The following is an 18,013-nucleotide window of genomic DNA, read 5'->3' as shown; positions in this document are numbered from 1 at the left end:
CGCGCTACCACGCCCGGCTAATTTTTTGGTTTATTGTAGAGATGAGGTCTCGCCAAGTTGGCCAGGCGGGTCTCGAACCCGTGGGCTCAGGCAGTCTACTCCCCTCAGCCTCCCAAAGCGTGGGATTATAGGCTGAGCCACCGAGCCCGACTTTTGACCACTTTTTAATGGGGCTGTATGTTTTTTTCCTTTGGGCACGTTTGAGTTCCTTGTACATCCTGCATGTTAGACCTTTGCCAGATATGCAGTTGGCAAATATTTTTTCCCGTTCTGTGGGCTGTCTCACTGCTCTCATAATGATTTCTTTTGCTTTGCAGAAGCTTTTCAGTGTGATGAGAGCCCACTTATCTGTCTTATCTCTTATGGCATGGGTATTTGGGGTTTTGATCAGAAATTGATTGCCTATTCCAATTTCCATAAGGGTGTCTCCTGCGTTTTCTAAGATTCTTAAAGTTTGGGGTTTTACATTTAGGTCTTTGATTCATTTGATGTTGATTTTTGTGTATGGTGATAGTTAGGGGTTCTGTTTCATTCTTCTGTACATGGTCAGCCAGCTTTCCCAGCACCATTTACTAAATAGGTTCTCCTTTCCCCAGTGGTTGTTGTTCGAGGCTTTGTTAAAAATGAGTTGGTTGAGAAACTGAGATTTTGCTTCCAGAATCTCTATCCTGCTCCATTAGTCTATTGCATGTTCTTGTACCAATACCAGGTTATTTTGATTATTTTAGCCTTATAATAAAGTTTAAAGTCTGGAGGTTTGATACCTCCTGCTTTGTTTCTTTTGCTAAGGATTATTAATATTGGCTGTTTGTGGGCATTTATTTTTCTGTATGAATTTCTGTATTGTCATTTCCAGGTCTGAGAAGAATAATGTTGGTAATTTAATGGTCATAGCATTGAATCTGTAGACTGCCTTTGGTAGGATGGAAATCTAATAATGTTGATTCTTCTAACACATGAGCATGGAATACTTTTCCATTTGTTTGGGTCATCTTTGACTTCTTTGAGAGTTGTTTTGTAGTTTTTGTTATAAAGATCTTTCACCTCTCTAGTTAGGGAGATGCCGAGGTATTTCTTTTCTTTTCTTTTTTTTTTTTTGTGGCTATTGTCAATGGGATTGTGCTTTTTATTTTTATTTGGTTTTTTGTCGTTGGTGTATATGAATGCTACTGTCTTTTGCACATGTATTTTGTACCCAGAGACTTTGCCAAAGTCCTCTGTTAATGCAAGGAGGTTTTAGACAGATTCTCTTGGATTTTTGAGGCATAGGATCTTATTGTCAGTAAAGAAGTATAGCTTGACTTCAACTTTTCTTATTTGGATACCCCTGATTTCCTTCTCTTGTCTGATTGCTCTATCTGGGACTTTCAACACTATGTTTAACAGAAGGGGTGAGAGTAGACAACCTTGTCTTGTTCTGGTTTTCAGGGAACATGCTTCCAATTTCTGTTTAATTAGGAATATGTTGGCTTGGGTTTATCATAGATGACTCTTATCATTTTGAGGTATGTTCCATCTATGTCTAGATGTTTGAGGGTTTTTATTAAGAAGGGATACTAGATTTTATCGAAAGCTTTTTTTGCCATTAGTGATATAATCATGTGGTTCTTGTATTTACGTCTGTTGATGTATTTAATTGCATTTATGGTATTGTGGATGTTGAACCAACCCCTGCATCCCGGGGATGGAACCTGCTCAGTCATGGTGAATGATTTTTGAGATGTGCTGCTGGATCCAATTAGCTAGAATCTTGTTGAGAATTTTAGAATCTGTGTTCATCAGGGTTATTGATCTGTAGTTCTCTTTGTTGGATCTTTACCTGGTTTCGATATCTGTGTGATTTTAGCTTCATTAAATGATTTTGGGACAGTTCCATCTTTCTTTTAATAGAATTGGTATCAGCTCCTCCTTGTATGTTTTGTAGAATTCTGCTGGAAGTCCATCTGGTACAGGGCTTTTTTTTGTAGGTAGTTTTCTTATGACAGAGTCTGTTTCTGGTTTGTTATTGGTCTTTTTAGGATCTCAGTTTCTTCTTGTTTCAACCTTGGAAGGTTGTGTGATGTCAGAAAGTCCTCCATTCATTTAGATTTCCAAGTTTATTTCCATACAGGTGTGCATAGTAATCTCTGATAATGTTTTGTATTTCTTCGGGGTCAGTTGTGAGTTGATCTTTTGCATTTCTGATTGTGTTTTTTTATACTTTTTCTCTTTTTCTTGGTCATTCTGGGTAGAGGTCCATCAATCTTGTTTATCCTTTCAAAGAACCAGCTTTTTGTTTTGTTAACTTTTTTCCTATGGCATTTTTGTCTTCTGTGTTCCGAATTTGAGCTTTTACTTCTGTGGTCTGGATTTTTCTGCTGAATTTAGGGTTTTGGTGGTGTTGCCTTTCCCACTCCCTTAGGTGGATTGTTAGGCCGTCAATTTGTTCTCTTTCTATTTTCTTTTCTTTTTTGTTTTTTTAATTTTTAATTTCAAATATGTGAGGTACAATTCAGTGTTAGGTATACACATGTTCATTATGCAGGTTCCCTTATTGATGAGGTGTGCCTGCCCCTCCCTCTATTTTCTTGATGTGTGTTTGTAGAGACATACATTTCCCTCTTAGTACTGATTTCATGGCATCTCAGAGGTTTTGGTAAGATTTTTCTTCCTTTTCATTTGTTTCCAGGAATCTTTTAATTACTGTTTTGATTTCTGTGTTAACCCAGGAGTTGTTCTGCATCATGCTATTTAGTGTCCATATCCTTGTGGCTTTTGGAGGAATTTTGTTGGTGGTGTATTTATTTTTATTCTACTGTGGTCTCAGATGGTGCATGGCAGTATTTCAATCTTGTGAAATCTGTATATGCTTGATTTATGGCCAAGGATGTGATCGATCTGAATCTTGAAATACATTCTATGTGGTGATGAGTAGAATGTATATTCTGTGGTTGTTGGGTGGAGTGTTCTGTAGGTATCTACTTAAGTCCATTTGGCCAAGCGTCGAGTTGAAGTTCCAGATCTCTTTGTTGAGTTTTTGCCTTAATGATCTACCTAGGGTTGTTAGTGAGATGTTTAAGTCCCCAGCTATGATAGTGTTAGAGTCAATATCTTTTTTTAGTTTACTTAGTAACTGCTTTATAAAAGCTGGTGCCCCTGTGTTGAGTGCATATATGTTTAGGATGAATATTTCTTGTGATGGATCGAACCTTTTATCATTATATAGTGTTCTTCCATATCTTTTAAAATGTTTGACAGTTTAAAGGTTGTTTTGTCTGATGTTAAGATTGCGACTCCTGCCCTCTTTTGTGATTCGTTTGCCTGAAAATTTGTTTTCCATCCTCTAACTTCGAGTCTGTGTGCATCCTTTGAGGTGAGATGAATTTCCTGGAGGCAGCAAATTACTTGGTTTTGTGTTTTTGTCCAGTTTGCCATTCTGTGTCTTTTCAGTGGTGCATTTAGTCTGTTCACGTTTTGGCTAATTATTGAAATGTGAGAGTTTGTCCCTGTCAAAATACTCTCTTTTTGTTTGTTTTTTTTCTGAGTTGGAGTCTCACTTCATTGCCCAGGCTGGAGTACAGTGGCACACTCAGCCACCCCAGCATCAGCCTGGGCTCCATCGATCCTTCCACTTCAACCTTCCAGGTAGCCAGAACTTCAGGCGCCCGCTACCATGCCCAGCTAATTTTTTGATTTGTTGTAGAGATGAGGTCTTGTCAAGTGTCCCAGGCTGACCTTGAACCTGTGGCCCAGGCAATCCAATCACCTCAGCCTTCCAAAGTGCTGGGATTACAGGCTAAATCACTGAGACCGGCCCATAATACTTTTATAAGGCTGTTTTGTTTTCATTTAGCTTTTGTGTTCGTGTGTGTGTGTGTGTGTGTGTGTGTGTGTTTTCATTTTTGTGGGTATGCTGTGTGTTCTGCTGCTTCTGTGTTTGTTTGTGATCTTATAAAGTATATGGTCTTTCTTTTGTTTCTTTTTTCTTCTGTGCACAGTATCCTAAGTGTCTCCTGTAGAGCTAGTCTCGAAGCAGCACATTCTCTTAGGGGTTGGATGTCTGGGAAGGGATTTAATTCTCCGAGGCTGATTAAGCTTACCTTGACCGAGTAGGGGATTCTTGTTTGAAATTATTTATCTTTGAGAATATTAAAGATTGAGGTCCAATTTCTACTGTCCTGTAGTCTTCCTGCAGATAAATCTGCAGCAATTCTGATTGGTCGCTTCTGGAAGGTAGTCTGACCTTTTTCCCTTGCTGCCTTTAGGATTTTTTCTTTTATACCTACTTTGTGTAGGTGAATTACTACATGTCTAGAGATTGATGTTCTCATAAGATGTCTTACAGAGGTTCTCTGAATCTCTAGTGCTTGTGTAGTTGTCTCTCTAGCCAGATGAAGGAAGTTTTCTTGAATGACCTCATGGAATATTTGTTCCAGGGTGTTTTCCATTTCTGTTTCTATTTCAGGTATTCTGATCAGGCGTAAGTTTGGTTTTTTGATAAAATTGCACATCTCTTGGAGAGTTTCTTCTTTCTTCTTAAGTTTTTTTCCTGTGTTTTTAATAGATTGTGTTAATTCCATATTTTGGTCTTTGAGCTCTGAGATTCTTTCTTTTGCTTGTCAATTCTGCTTCCCGTGCTTGTCAGTTTGTCATTTGCTTCTTGGATGAAGTTCCTTATTTCTAAGTACACTTTCTTGAGTTTGTCCAACTCTGTTGCAACTTCATTTAGTTTCAGCCCTTGCATTTCTTGATTTTTATTCATTGCAACCAATGATTCTCCCCAAGTACCTTCTGGGTACTGTTCTTAGAGATAGCTATGTGCCCCAGCAGCTGTTCTTTCTAGCACTGACTCTTTGCTGGGACTCTGATGGTTACCAGCAGTTCTTCCTTGGTTTTTCTTCATTTGTAGCAGTTTTCTTTCTCTTTAATTCTTTTGCACAATGGAAAATGAAGAAGCAGTCACTTTTGATACTTGCTGTACTTTTTGTCCTTCCTTAAGCAAGGGTGCCAGATTTGTTTAATTATGAAGTAGGGCTGGGGTGTTGTGCTCTTTATAATTTTGAGCACTTAACTAGGGAATGAGGGGGTGCTGCTGCAAGTATTCTGAACCTACTGGCAGGTCATAATGTTTGCTATCTGGTGAATGGGCCAACTGGGACTCACTCTCCATCTCTGCATACACAATATGACCTTATAGTGTGTATGTTTGTATAGCCCCTGAGTCCAAGACAGGGTTTTAGAGGGATAAGAGAGGGAAGATGGAGAGAAAAAAGCAAAAGGAGGAGAAAGAGAGATAAAGAGGAAAGAAAAATCGAAAACGAAAACACATACACGAGAAAGAACAGCGTAAGAGAAATAGAAGGAAAGAAAAGAGAAAAACAACCAAAAACAGCTACCCAATTAGATATACAAACAGACTAATATCCACCTACCCCTCCCCCCAAAATATTGATAAAGTGTTCTCTGCTTTAGTGTGTCTCTGTGAGAGGGAGGGCTCCCTCTTGTGATGGGTTTTGCGACAGCAGGTCTGTTACTGCAGGTTCTCTCTTCACTGTTGGAACTTAAGAATGTTAGAATTTTTGTCCCCTGCTGCCTGCAGTTGGTAGCCAGCGCACACCCACATGAGGTTAGGTGACTGAAATAACTTAACACAGTGTGTCCCGGATCTCACACTCTTCCTTTCTTTCTCAGCATGGTCACAACTCGCAGGCCATCTAGTTCACGACAGGAAATGGGGCCTCCTATCTCTGCCCTCCTGATCTCTTATTTGTTGGTAGGGGTAGGGTAGAGTCAGCTAGGCATTCACCAGCCTCCTTCTCTGTCAGTTCTTCTGTCTGTGTCTATCACTCAGCTATTGGCTCAGGGTGAAAGGTGAATTGTCTGGGGTTCCACATCTGCTGTTACCTGCCAGCAGGTCTGTTTGTATACCTCATTGGGTAGCTGTTTTTGGTTGTTTTTCTCTTTTCTTTTCTTCTATTTTTCTTACGTTGTTCTTTCTCGTGTATGTGTTTTCTTTTCGATTTTGCTTTACTCTTTATCTCTCTTTCTCCTCCTTTTGCTTTTTTCTCTCAGGCAGTGTTCTCTGAGGTTGCAAAGAGCAGTCCCAGTGCAGCACAGAGATCAGCATCTGGTCTCAGGATGCAGTTCTGCTGTTCCACAGAGGCCGCCGTGGAGCACTTGTCTGCTCAGTTTCCTTGCTGGCGGCTACTCCTGCCACTAATGGGATCATAGCTCCCTCCCCAGCAGTTACCAGTCTCGATTCCAGGACCCGATGGCAAGGCTCTGGAACCCAGTGCAAGCTCAAGGCGACCTTTCCCCACTGCTTCCTTGGGACTCTGCTTCAGGCTGCCTTGCTGAGTTCTCTCTGCAGCCCTCTCTGCCAGCATTCAGCCTGGCACTATGGTGGTGCAGTCAGTAATTGCTCCAGCAATTTTTCCTGGGAAAAGCTCCCAACTTGTGTGCTGTTTGTTATGTCTCCCGCTCCAATTGCATGCATCTGTGTTTGTTCCAGAGTAGGGGTGGGGTGTCTGTCACTTCAGTATCATGCACCTGGAGTATCTTCTCTGGGCAAATGATGGTCGATTTCAGAGGGGTGTGGAGATCACCCTTCAGTCTCAAGATGCAGGCTGCTCAGAGTTGGGCAAGTTAAAGCAGGTCTCTGCCCAGTCCCAGGACAGAGAAAATGGCAGCGGTCCATTCTCCTCCAGAGTGATTGAGCTCCAGATTTCCTCCCTGCACTTTTTCCCCACTGTGTCTACTGCCAGTGCCTGGCCTGTTGCCACAGGTGGTGGTATGGACCAGGTGCCAGGTGTCAAGATGCAGCTGATTTCTTCTGCCTTTTCCCAAGAGATGAGCCAGGGATGGGGATCCTTCTGCATGCTCACTTTTTTTTTTAAACATCACCTATCTAAGACCTGTAGCCAGTCACACTTCCCCTCTACACCATAGCACAAATATGCTGTTTCATTGACACTGTATTTCGGGTATCACCTTTGTGGCTCAATTTAGCCAAATCTAGTCACTTTCAGTTCTAATTTGTCATAACATCAACTTTCTCTTTTGTTTTAAATTAATATGATACTTGTTCAAACAGTGAAGTAGGTTTTTTTATGTGTGGTTGTAAACCTTATTTTCTTCAGTTTTAAGCATATAAAAAGAAAATGCTGCTTTTTATAGTGCTTTTCTATCAGGCCATAAGTAAGCACTTTATAACTTAAATTAATTACCTGTTTATAAGATTTCTAAGGATCTTAAAGCATTTTATTAGATGAAATATTTAGTTTGTAGGATTTAAGTTTAAAATTTCCATATTTAGAATATTTCTAAAAGAGTTGGTAATCTGTAAGATCAGTTAATTACTTAGTTATATAGTAATCAAATCAAAAATTTTGAAATGCAAGTTTATTTAAAACCGTACCATTTGGTATTCTCAGATGGCATTTCTGGAACATTACTCTAAACCTCACTCTCTTTCTTCTTCTTAGATGAACTTTTTCTACTCTTGGAGTACCAATATGTATTTCATTGATCACATTATATATGCAGTATTTTCTTCTGTTTTGGGTATTATACATCTGTTATTTTACAGAGTTCCTAAGATTTGATGAGCATCTGGTTTCAGAACCATTGGTCTAGAGTTGTATTTTCCAATATGGCAGCCACTAGATATAGGTGGCTGTTAAAATTAAAATAAAATAAAATTAGAAATTCATTTTCTCTGTCATGTCAGCCACATTTTAAGAGTACTGGACAGATATAGATCATTACCTCTATTACAGAAACTTTTGTTGGATAGTGCTGATCTTGAGAAGTGTCACTCAGGGAAAAACTGAAAGTTGAGGGGGGTTTAGTTTGGCAAAAAAGCCCTAGGGCATATTATGTCTAATGTACTTGAATACTTATTTTGAGGAAGGCAAACTAAACATATTCTACATAACAACAATGGGGAGAGTACTCATAGTTACGCTTAAATGAAATTTTATATACAGACATATATATATATATGTTTGAAACAATGTCTGGCACATAGTAGGTGTTCACATATTTAATTCATCTCCAGAATGATAACCTGTTTCATGTCTCTTAATCACTAGAACAATGGCAACTTGGGGAGGTTCTACCCAGTGTGCACTGGATGAAGAAGGAGATGAAAATGGTTACCTTTCTGAACGAATTGTTCTGACAGATGAAGAGGAGGAGGAAGAAGAGCAAGATGCCAGTTCCAATGATCACTTTTCTATGTATCCTTCTAACAGTGTGAATCATAACTCCTATAATGTAAAGGAAACTAAAAATAGGTTAGTTTCAGTGTTTTAATTTTTTACTTGATTTTAGGAGTCTCAGGTCTTTCTGACTGACGCCAAGCAATTCTACAATTCTATTTCTCTGAGCCATCTGAGTGTCCTTCAATTCAATTCAATTATCACATCAACTACTCAGAGTTAGTGCAGACCTCACAAGTTAAGAGGCTTGGTTCTACGAGATTGTTGTCACTTCAGACTCCAGTCTTAAGTGCCTGGTACCCAGGTAACCACACTTCTGTCCAACTTGGCTACAAATTTGGTAGTTCCCACGACTCCTTCATGTTTGATAATTCACTAGAACACTCACAAAACTCAGGAAGACACTTTTGTTTTCTGATTTATTATAAAGGATCCAGCTCCTGAACTGCCAAATGGAAGAAGTGTGTTGAGGAAGTGTGCAAAGCTTCCATGCTGTCTCTGGGTGCCCCGTCCTCCTGGCATTTTGATGTGTTCACCACCCTGATCCTCTCTGAACTTTATTGTTTAGAGGTTTTCATAAAGATTTCATTACATGGGCAAGATTGATTAAATTATTGGCCATGATGATTGAGAGGTCACGTGGGGTGGGCTGAAAGTTATAACCCTCTAATGACGTGGTTGGTTTTTCTGGTAACCACCCCGTATCCAATTATGAAACTATCTGTAGCCCTCTAAGAGTCACCTCATTAGCTAAAATCAGGTCTGGATGGAAGGGGCTTGTTATGAATAACATAAGACACTATCACTCTGGAGATTCCAAGGGTTTTAGGAGCTCTGTGCTAGGAATCAGGGAAAATTAACATTTTTCTATTATACTACAAGGGTTTCGCTGCAATAAATCTCAACTAGACTGGATCAAGATTTCTAAGCTTTCATCTTTGCTACTGTTTTTAGGAATTAAGTAAAAATGACAAATTGTCAATAGTGAAAAAGGCCTGTCAACAAAGATATACATTATATTGTGATTTATAACAGTGGAGATTTTTCATGAGCAAAAAAGATGGCTAAGTAGATATGGTCGTTCCACTTGATGAAATGTTAATGTGGCTAAACTTAAAGCATGAAGAATGAAAAAGTGCTTGTGATATAATAAATGGTTTCATTTTATAGAATACATAATTATATGGACACTTCTGTGTAAAAATATAAATGAAAAAGTAGTTTAAAATGATAATTGTATAAAGGTTAAAAACTGGAATTTTTCCCGTCTATATTTTTTATACTTTGTAAGTCTTTTAGACTTAAAAGAGAAATTGGCCCATAGAGCAGAGTTTCAGGTTTTATTGGCATATTTTAAAGACCAAATTATTAGATATGATGACTTAATGCTTTAAATCTTGTGTCAGATGGAAGAACAGTCGCCGTTTTTCAGCAGATGAAAACTATCGTCCTTTAGCCAAGACAAGGCAACAGAATATCAGCATGCAACGACAAGAAAACCTTCGTTGGGTGTCAGAACTCTCATATGTGGAAGAGAAAGAACAATGGCAAGAACAAATCAATCAGCTAAAGAAACAGCTTGATTTCAGTGTCAATATCTGTCAGACTTTGATGCAAGACCAGCAGGTAAAATTTACCATGAAAATAAATATTTAAATACATTATTTTGAAGCAATGCAAGTTTTTTTTTAAGCCATCAGTAACTATTAACAAAAATTTCCTTTTAATAGACCCTGTCTTGTCTGCTACAGACTCTTCTTACGGGTCCTTACAGTGTTATGCCCAGCAATGTTGCATCTCCTCAAGTACACCTTATAATGCACCAGTTGAACCAGTGTTATACTCAGCTAACATGGCAGCAGAATAATGTTCAGAGGTAATCTGTTTCTTAGAAGTATTGACACTGTATAGTAAGAGCTGAAATTGAGCAAAGGTTTTTTAATTGTAGTTCTGGGAGAAAAGGGCATGAACCAAATTGCATATTTGGACAGTCTCTTATCACCTGAGAATTTTACAAGCAGTGATTCACCTAATATTCCCATTTAATACTGTGGACTTTTGTTTTTTTAAATTTATATTATTGAATTATATACTTATATTGGGTGAATTGTATGGTATGGAAATTGTACCACAGTAAAGCTATCAACAACAGTTTGTTACATTTATAGCAACTGTCTAACAGAAGTGCTAGTTCAGTTCTTGTTCTAAAAGCTAGATTATTGAACTAAGCCTATAGAGCAAGCAGATATTTGCTGTAGTATCAGAAGCACTCTGTTCATCATGTTGTTGAATCATTTATTACACATAGTCTTTCTGAATGTACTTTGTATAGGTGGTAATATAACTGATTTATAAACCACTTCTTTAATTTTTGTAGGTTGAAACAAATGCTAAATGAACTTATGCACCAACAAAATCAGCATCCAGAGAAACCTAGAAGTAAGGAAAGAGGCAGTAGTGCATCACACCCTCCTTCTCCTAGTTTATTTTATCCTTTCAGCTTTCCAACACAGCCTGTAAATCTGTTTAATCTACCCGGATTTACTAATTTTTCATCATTTGCCCCAGGTATGTGATTAAAAACCTGAAGAGAAAATAAATAAAAGCAAAGTGTTCGAGAATATTATTTGTCTGTTGTATGGATTTTTAATATCCTCCTTTGGAATAGTAAGAAATGTTTGTCAACAAAGTTACAAACTCTTCTACATTGTTTCTTTATGATGAAAGCAAATTTAATAATGTGGTTGCTAACCAGATTAAGTATACTACTTGGGAATAATTGTTTCAAGTACTAATAGGAAAGGGACGGGGTGTGGTGGCTCATACCTGTAATCCTAGCACCTTGATAAGCTAAGGAGGGAGGATTGCTTAAACCCAGGAGTTTGAGATGCGCTTGGGCAACATAGTGGGACCTCACCTCCTCAAGTAACAAAAAAAAAAATTAGCAGGGCATGGTGGCGTATGTCTATAGTCCCAGCTAATTAAGAGGCTGAGGTGGAAGGATCTCTTGAGCCCAGGAAGTTGAGACTGCAGTGAGCCATGATTGTGCCACTGCATACCCCCTGGATGACGGATTGAGGCCTCAACTCAAAAAAAAAAGAGCAGAGGGATTAATCTATCCAGTGACTGCTATACACCAGGCACTGTGTAAAACATTAGGAGAGTAAAGATAAGGCCTTGCTCTTCTAGAGGAGTGCTTTGTCTTGTTAGGGAGCTATACTGCTAGACTAAAAGTGAGCATATTTACCTTAGATTTTTATTCAGACTTTTTTCTGCACTTATTATGTTCCAGACATTATATAAATTATTGGCATCCAAAAAATGAGTAAGACTAATTCTTTATGGCATTCAAAGTCTAGTGTGGAAGCTAAGAATGCTAATGTTTATAGTGCAGTGCCATGGGTGCTATAGCAGTCTTGTAAACACTTTGGGAAAGTGTCAGCAGATTAGATTTTCTCAGAAAAATTTAGGCTAAAGAATGAATAGAACTTATTTCCAGGGAGATTAGAAGGGAAAGGGCTTTCTAATCAATGGAACCACTTAGAGTTACAAAGCAATGAAATGCTGTATAGGGAATTTAGAGGTAATTAAGTGTGGCTACTGTTTAGAGCCAAGGGCAGGGGAAGAGTAATGAATATGACTGAAGAGTGGCAGAGATGTTCTGTGATGTGCAGAGAAGCTTAGACTATATTGCAGACCAGAGAGAGACATTGAAGGACTTTGAGCATGGAGTAACACAAGATATTTCAGAGAGATTACACTGGGGATGGTGTTGGGAAATTGAAGGGCAGAAGATGAGAGTCTAGCTGGTGAATAGAAGTCTGGTGTAGTAATCTCAGGGAAAGAATGATAGCCTGACCTAAGGCATTGGCATTAGGGGGTCAAGAAAAAGGAGGAACTGAAAAGATATTATATAGGTAGAATAAATAAGTTAGTTGACCAGATATGTGAGATGAATTATAAAGAAGGAGGAGTTACAAGGGAACACAGGAGGAGAAAAAAGATTGAGAGAGCCTTATGAGTGTAAATATTTATATACCACAGTGTATTTTCTTAACAAGATTTTAAAGACAGTAGCATTAAGAAATTTAACACACTTTTTAGTTCTTGAGTGTCACACATTATATGAGTAGGCTTTTAAATAGTAAATAAGAAATTACGCATGCTGCTGTACCTTTTTGGTATAATACACTTCATATTCATGCCAACCTTATACAAAGACTGTTCATTCTTCACAAACTAGTTCAATTTTGTGAAACCTTCCTGATCCTTATCTCCCCAAGTTGTTAGTAGCCTCTTGCAAATACCTCTGATACATAGCACTATTTGATATTTGATTATATTTCACTTTCCCAATTAGAGTAGAAAGTACATAAGCTTTGAAGTCATGCAGGCCTGAGATTTTACCAGTTTTTCTACTTACTAGATATTTGATTTCTACATCTGCTGTCTCGCTGGTAAAATGAGTATAATACCTGTGTCATAATCTTTTGAGTATTAAATGATATATGTAAAGTGCCTACAGCAGAGTCTGGCACCCAGTAATTGATAAATGTCAGATACTGTTATTTCTAAAATTTAGCTCTTAAGAGAGTGGAGATCATTAGTCATCTTTTTATTACCAATGCCTAAAGCATCGTGAGCTGAGCGGTAAACATTAATTGAATACATGAATATTAGTTTAACAGATTTTCATTTTGGTTGATTTGAATGACACCTTTAATTTAAACTCTTCATCTCATTTTAAGGCTGAAGGCACTTCTTTATTGTTCTCTTACCCTTTGCTTTTATTTATTAGGTATGAATTTCAGCCCCTTATTTCCTTCTAATTTTGGAGATTTTTCTCAGAATATCTCTACACCTAGTGAACAGCAGCAACCATTAGCCCAGAATTCTTCAGGGAAGACAGAATATATGGCTTTTCCAAAACCTTTTGAAAGCAGTTCTTCTGTTGGAGCAGAAAAACCAAGGTACTTGATTGTGAACATAATCTGTTACTTGCTTAAACATGAACTTTTGTGATTACATCTAATTATACGAGGGGAACCCCCCAAAATGGAATTACTCATTTTATTTTGGAGGTTTGACCCCTTGTAGTACACTCGGAATTTGTTCCTCCAGATCAAACAGTCAACCAGACTTTTTATCTGAAAGTTTTGAGAAAGTTGTTTCACAACTTACGGAAGAAACATCTTGAGTTGTGGCAAACAGGTGACTGGTTCTTCTACCATGACAACGCACCTGCCCACACTGTGCTGAATGTTCACCAGCTTTTGACCAAAAACGGCATGACCCTCATGCCCTGTCCTCCTGTTCACACAATCTTGCTCCAAGTGACTTTTCTTTGTTTCCTTGGATGAAAAAAGTCAAAGGGAAATGTTTTATCCATGTGGAGGAAGTGAAACAAAGAACGGCAGAAACACTGAAAGGCATCAAAATTGACTATTCACTGAACTGTTTTGAGCAGTGAATGAAGTATCTCGATATGTGTATTGCATTAAACAGAGAGCACTTTGAAGGTAACGGACGTTTAAACATATAAAAATAGATACACAATTTTAATAAATAAATTCCAGGTTATTTCCCCCCCCCCCCGTTTGTAATTTAAGAACACAATCAAGGACAATCTTTGTGATTATTTGACTTGACAGTGTTGGAATTGTGAAACTTTCATGTATCACTAGATAGGATATCAGATACCTGCAGGTAACCCTGGTATAACATTCAGAGTTTTGTTCCAGGGTGTCCTGTGAGATTCATTTTGGAAGGATATGACCTGACTCATAGGGTGTCTTTTGTCCTTCATTTGATATTTATTTTTAAGGTTAAACCAGTTCATTGTTCATTGACCTAGGACTAGAAATTAATATTAACTTATAGAGGACAGTTAGTGAAGGTCTTTTTTTTATGGTTCTTAGTCCGTGATTAGACCCAGTTCTTTTTTTTTTTTGAGTTGGAGTCTCACTCTGTCGCCCAGACTGGAGTGCAGTGGCCGCTCCCGGCCACCGCAGCCTCGACCTGCTGGGCTCCGGCGATCCTTCCGCCTCAGCCTTCCGAGTAGCCGGAATTACAGGCACGCGCTACCACACCCGGCTGATTTTTTTTTTGATTTATTGTAGAGATGAGGTCTCGCTGCCCAGGCGGGTCTCGAACCCGCGGGCTCAGGCAATCCACTCACCTCAGCCTCCCAAAGGCGCGGGATTACAGGCTAGACCCAGTTCTTAAAGCTTGTTTACATACAGTGTTGAGTACTATTAGATTACGAAAACAAGTTTGGCCTGGGAAGTTTTGATGATGCATGGTACTAGTCATAGTCAGGATTTCTTTTTCTCTGTGTTTCTTACATTTATTATTTTTAATGTGAAAATGTGCTTTTTGACTCAAATAATGTGGAAGATTGGCTCAGGGCTATTATTCTCTAGGCATTTTTTATGACTTGATAAATAGTGTTTTTAAAGACTGTACAAATCCAGAAAATGATTTTTATAGCCAACTGGTACATATAGCTTTTTTTTGTTGTTATTCAGAAAAAAGTTTTTAAAGGGATGAAAAATTGGCAGTCAGTTGAACCTGATCTTTCAGAGGTATCTCTATAATTGTCTTTCCTAGTTCTTTAGAAATGTATCATTCACATTATAGTTCTCTTTAACTTTGAGATTGGATATGTCTCATAGCTCTTAAAGCTCTTAAATTAACATTTTAATATTATTTATACGATCATGAACTTTCTGGGTTTTTTTTACTTGATTAATCAATAACTCTCAGAATTTCAACTTTGTATTTACCTCTAGGAATCTTAGATTTAACCTCTCTGACTTGTTGACTCCTTTATTTTCAGCTGTCCTTGTCATTTTTTTCCTATTAGATCTGTGTTACTCTATGAAAAGTATTCTATCATCAGAGCCTAACACAGTGTTTAGTGCTTTGTTGCCATTTAAAAATTATGGTGGAATGAATATCCACCACAGGCAGTAAACATTGATTGAAAGCTTTGGTGAATAGGTCTTCTTCCTGTAAGGTTCCTATTTCATTGTTATCCATGTTATATATATATATAATTGACAGTAAAAAATTATTCTGGTTTATACTAGGTATCCATAAGATTTTTAGGATGGATATCAATATTTAATGTTATTTTAGATATTTGATCTACTTCAGATTAGATCTCATCTTCTAAAATCTCAACTATCACAAGTTCCCTGAATTAAATGACTAGCAATAACAAGTCAAATGAAATCTTGTCGTCTTACTCAGGAGTCAGAAAACTTTTCCTGTAAAGGGCTAGATAGTAAATATTTTAGGCCTTCCAGCCATACAGTGTCTATTGTAGCCATTTTTGTACATTGTACCAGTTTTGCACAAAAGCAGTTGTAGACAATATGTAAATATGACTGTTGCAATAATACTTTTATTTATAGGCACTGACATACTAGTTTTATATAATGTGTCACAAATTTTTTCTTCTTTTGATTTTTTTCCCCCCAACCATTTAAGAATTTAAAAACATGCTATATGTACCAGCTGGCTATCAAAATCATTTTCTGGATTTGTACAGTCTTTAAAAACACTATTTATCAAGTCATAAAAAAATGCCTAGAGAATAGTAGCCCTGAGCCAATCTTTCACATTATTTGAGTCAAAAAGCACATTTTCACATTAAAAAATAATAAATGTAAGAAACAAAGAGAAAAGAAATCCTGACTATGACTAGTACCATGTATCATCAAAACTTCCCAGGCAAAACTTGTTTTCATAATCTAATAGTACTCAACACTGTATGTAAACAAGCTTTAAGAACTGGGTCTAATCAGGGACTCTGAACCATAAAAAAAGGACCTTCACTAACTGTAAAAACACTAACATATAAAAACAGGCAGCAGACTGAATTTAGCCTGCAAGCTACAGGTTTCTAACCCTTCTCTTGAGTTAAACCCTATAGGTCCATGTCTCCCACACTATTCTTAGGAACACTGTTATTCATGCTAAACTCTGTGATAAAAAACTTTGGGCTTCTTGCTCATTGCCCCTCTAAGACATTTATTAAAGCACACTGGCGTGTTAAAAGTTCTGAGCTATCTCACAGACATATTTAACTTTGTTTTATTTTCTCCCAAGCTTAGATGGCCAGTTATTACCTACTAAAAAATAAGGGATAACAGTGTTCATCAGATAAATTTTGAGAAATAACACTGGACCAACAGACCTAAACTAGACTTGAGAAGTGGAGAAATAAATTACTAGTTGAGTGACCAATTGTTTTCACCAAATTCTGGATCTATTTGAACTTGAACTACTTTGGGTAAACATAAATCCACGTATTTTCCCACACACTCTGCTACAGCTCGTAGCCATTCTTCCAACTTTTTTCTTGTATGTCCTGTCCTCCTTTGATTTTTTTTCCTTTCCCATTGTTTTTCATCATGAACAATAGATCTTTGATATTGAACTTTTGCCAGTAAAAATGGTTTAGTGAGAAGGGTGCAGAATTAAAGCTTAAAGTAATTTAGTACATTAGCCTTTGTAATATTTGCATTTTTAATGCATATTTTTGTGAAAATATTTTTATGGCTTGTTGATGATTTGACCTAAATCTACTCAATAGTAAACTGTAAATTAAGTATATCTGGAGCTTTCAGCAAATAAATCTATAATTATAATTTATACAAACTTGTTTCTATTGGTAAGGAATCAAAAACTGCCCGAAGAGGAGGTAGAGAGCAGTAGGACACCCTGGTTATATGAGCAAGAAGGCAAAGTAGAGAAACCATTTATCAAGACTGGATTTGCAGTGTCTGTAGAGAAAACTACAGATAGTAACCACAAAAGTCAATTAGATACAAGCAGGAGAAGACGCCAGTTTGATGAAGAATCATTAGAAAGCTTTAGCAGTATGCCTGATCCAGTAGATCCAACAACAGTAACTAAAACATTCAATGCAAGAAAAGCATCTGCACAGGCCAGTTTGGCATCTAAAGATAAAACTCCCAAGTCAAAGAATAAGAAGAGGAATTCTACTCAACTGAAAAGCAAAGTTAAGAATGTTGGTGAGTATTGTAATGTGTTGAATCTTGATCCATATAAATGTTTATAATCTTACTCTGACATGTTGACATGTTTAATTGTAGTATGGTTGATGGGCAGACCCCATTCTAGACCTACTTGAACAATCAATTTTAGTTAACCTTGATTTATCAATTTGTTTTTGCAAAATACTTTAATATTTGAACTAGGGTTTAACGTCGCAGGTTATATTCTAAAATATGACATTCTTTTTTTTGTATATCTTAAAGCTTCTTATGCTTCCTATATATGTGATTACTATGAGCTCAGGTGGACTCCAAATTTTATAAGTTGTTGAAAAATTACCAAAATGCCCAAGTTTTATGATTTTTTCTCTCTTGATATTATATCTGGTTCTGCACGCAGCTCTTCAGTAATGACTTTTGCATAGATTCTTGATCAATTCATTTAATGAAATGCGGGCTTCTAAATACATTGCAATTTTTGAATATCATATAGATGGAAGGACATTTTAAACAGGCTTTTATTCTTTCTGGGACTAAATCCATATTTGATTGAATCTTGCCATTGAGTTTCATGTTAAAGTTCTCTCTATGGTATTAGCTGTATACCTCTTTTTAAAAAAATTTCTATGATTTTTGAAGAATTTACTGAAATCTAGTATTAGGTTAAAAATAGTTTCATTAGCTAAAGTCTGCAGTGTTACAGCTAAAGGATACTCTTCAAGTTTGCAAGGAATACTTTTCTGACTGTGGCCTCGAAAGGTTGTTTTGAGTTTAAGGAGATAGTAG

General features: G+C 37.3%; 1 protein-coding gene across 3 annotated transcripts in view; it reads left to right on the top strand.

Annotated features, from left to right (window-relative positions):
- The window catches only part of PCM1 (pericentriolar material 1), a 97,541-nt gene that overhangs the window by 38,940 nt on the left and 40,588 nt on the right, over positions 1-18,013 (top strand). For all 3 annotated transcript variants that reach the window (XM_021713831.1, XM_021713833.1, XM_021713832.1), the window contains 6 exons: positions 8,073-8,276; positions 9,608-9,827; positions 9,932-10,077; positions 10,579-10,769; positions 13,000-13,171; positions 16,887-17,245. In XM_021713831.1, the coding sequence (XP_021569506.1) occupies positions 8,073-8,276; positions 9,608-9,827; positions 9,932-10,077; positions 10,579-10,769; positions 13,000-13,171; positions 16,887-17,245 (1,292 nt within the window). The remainder of the gene's footprint in view (positions 1-8,072; positions 8,277-9,607; positions 9,828-9,931; positions 10,078-10,578; positions 10,770-12,999; positions 13,172-16,886; positions 17,246-18,013) is intronic.

Source organism: Carlito syrichta, unplaced genomic scaffold (assembly GCF_000164805.1).
Source record: "Carlito syrichta isolate Samal-C Ts95f unplaced genomic scaffold, Tarsius_syrichta-2.0.1 Scaffold304757, whole genome shotgun sequence".
Classification (NCBI taxonomy): domain Eukaryota; kingdom Metazoa; phylum Chordata; class Mammalia; order Primates; family Tarsiidae; genus Carlito; species Carlito syrichta.
Note: the sequence above shows the minus strand (reverse complement) of the source record. Positions and strands in the feature narration are given on the sequence as shown.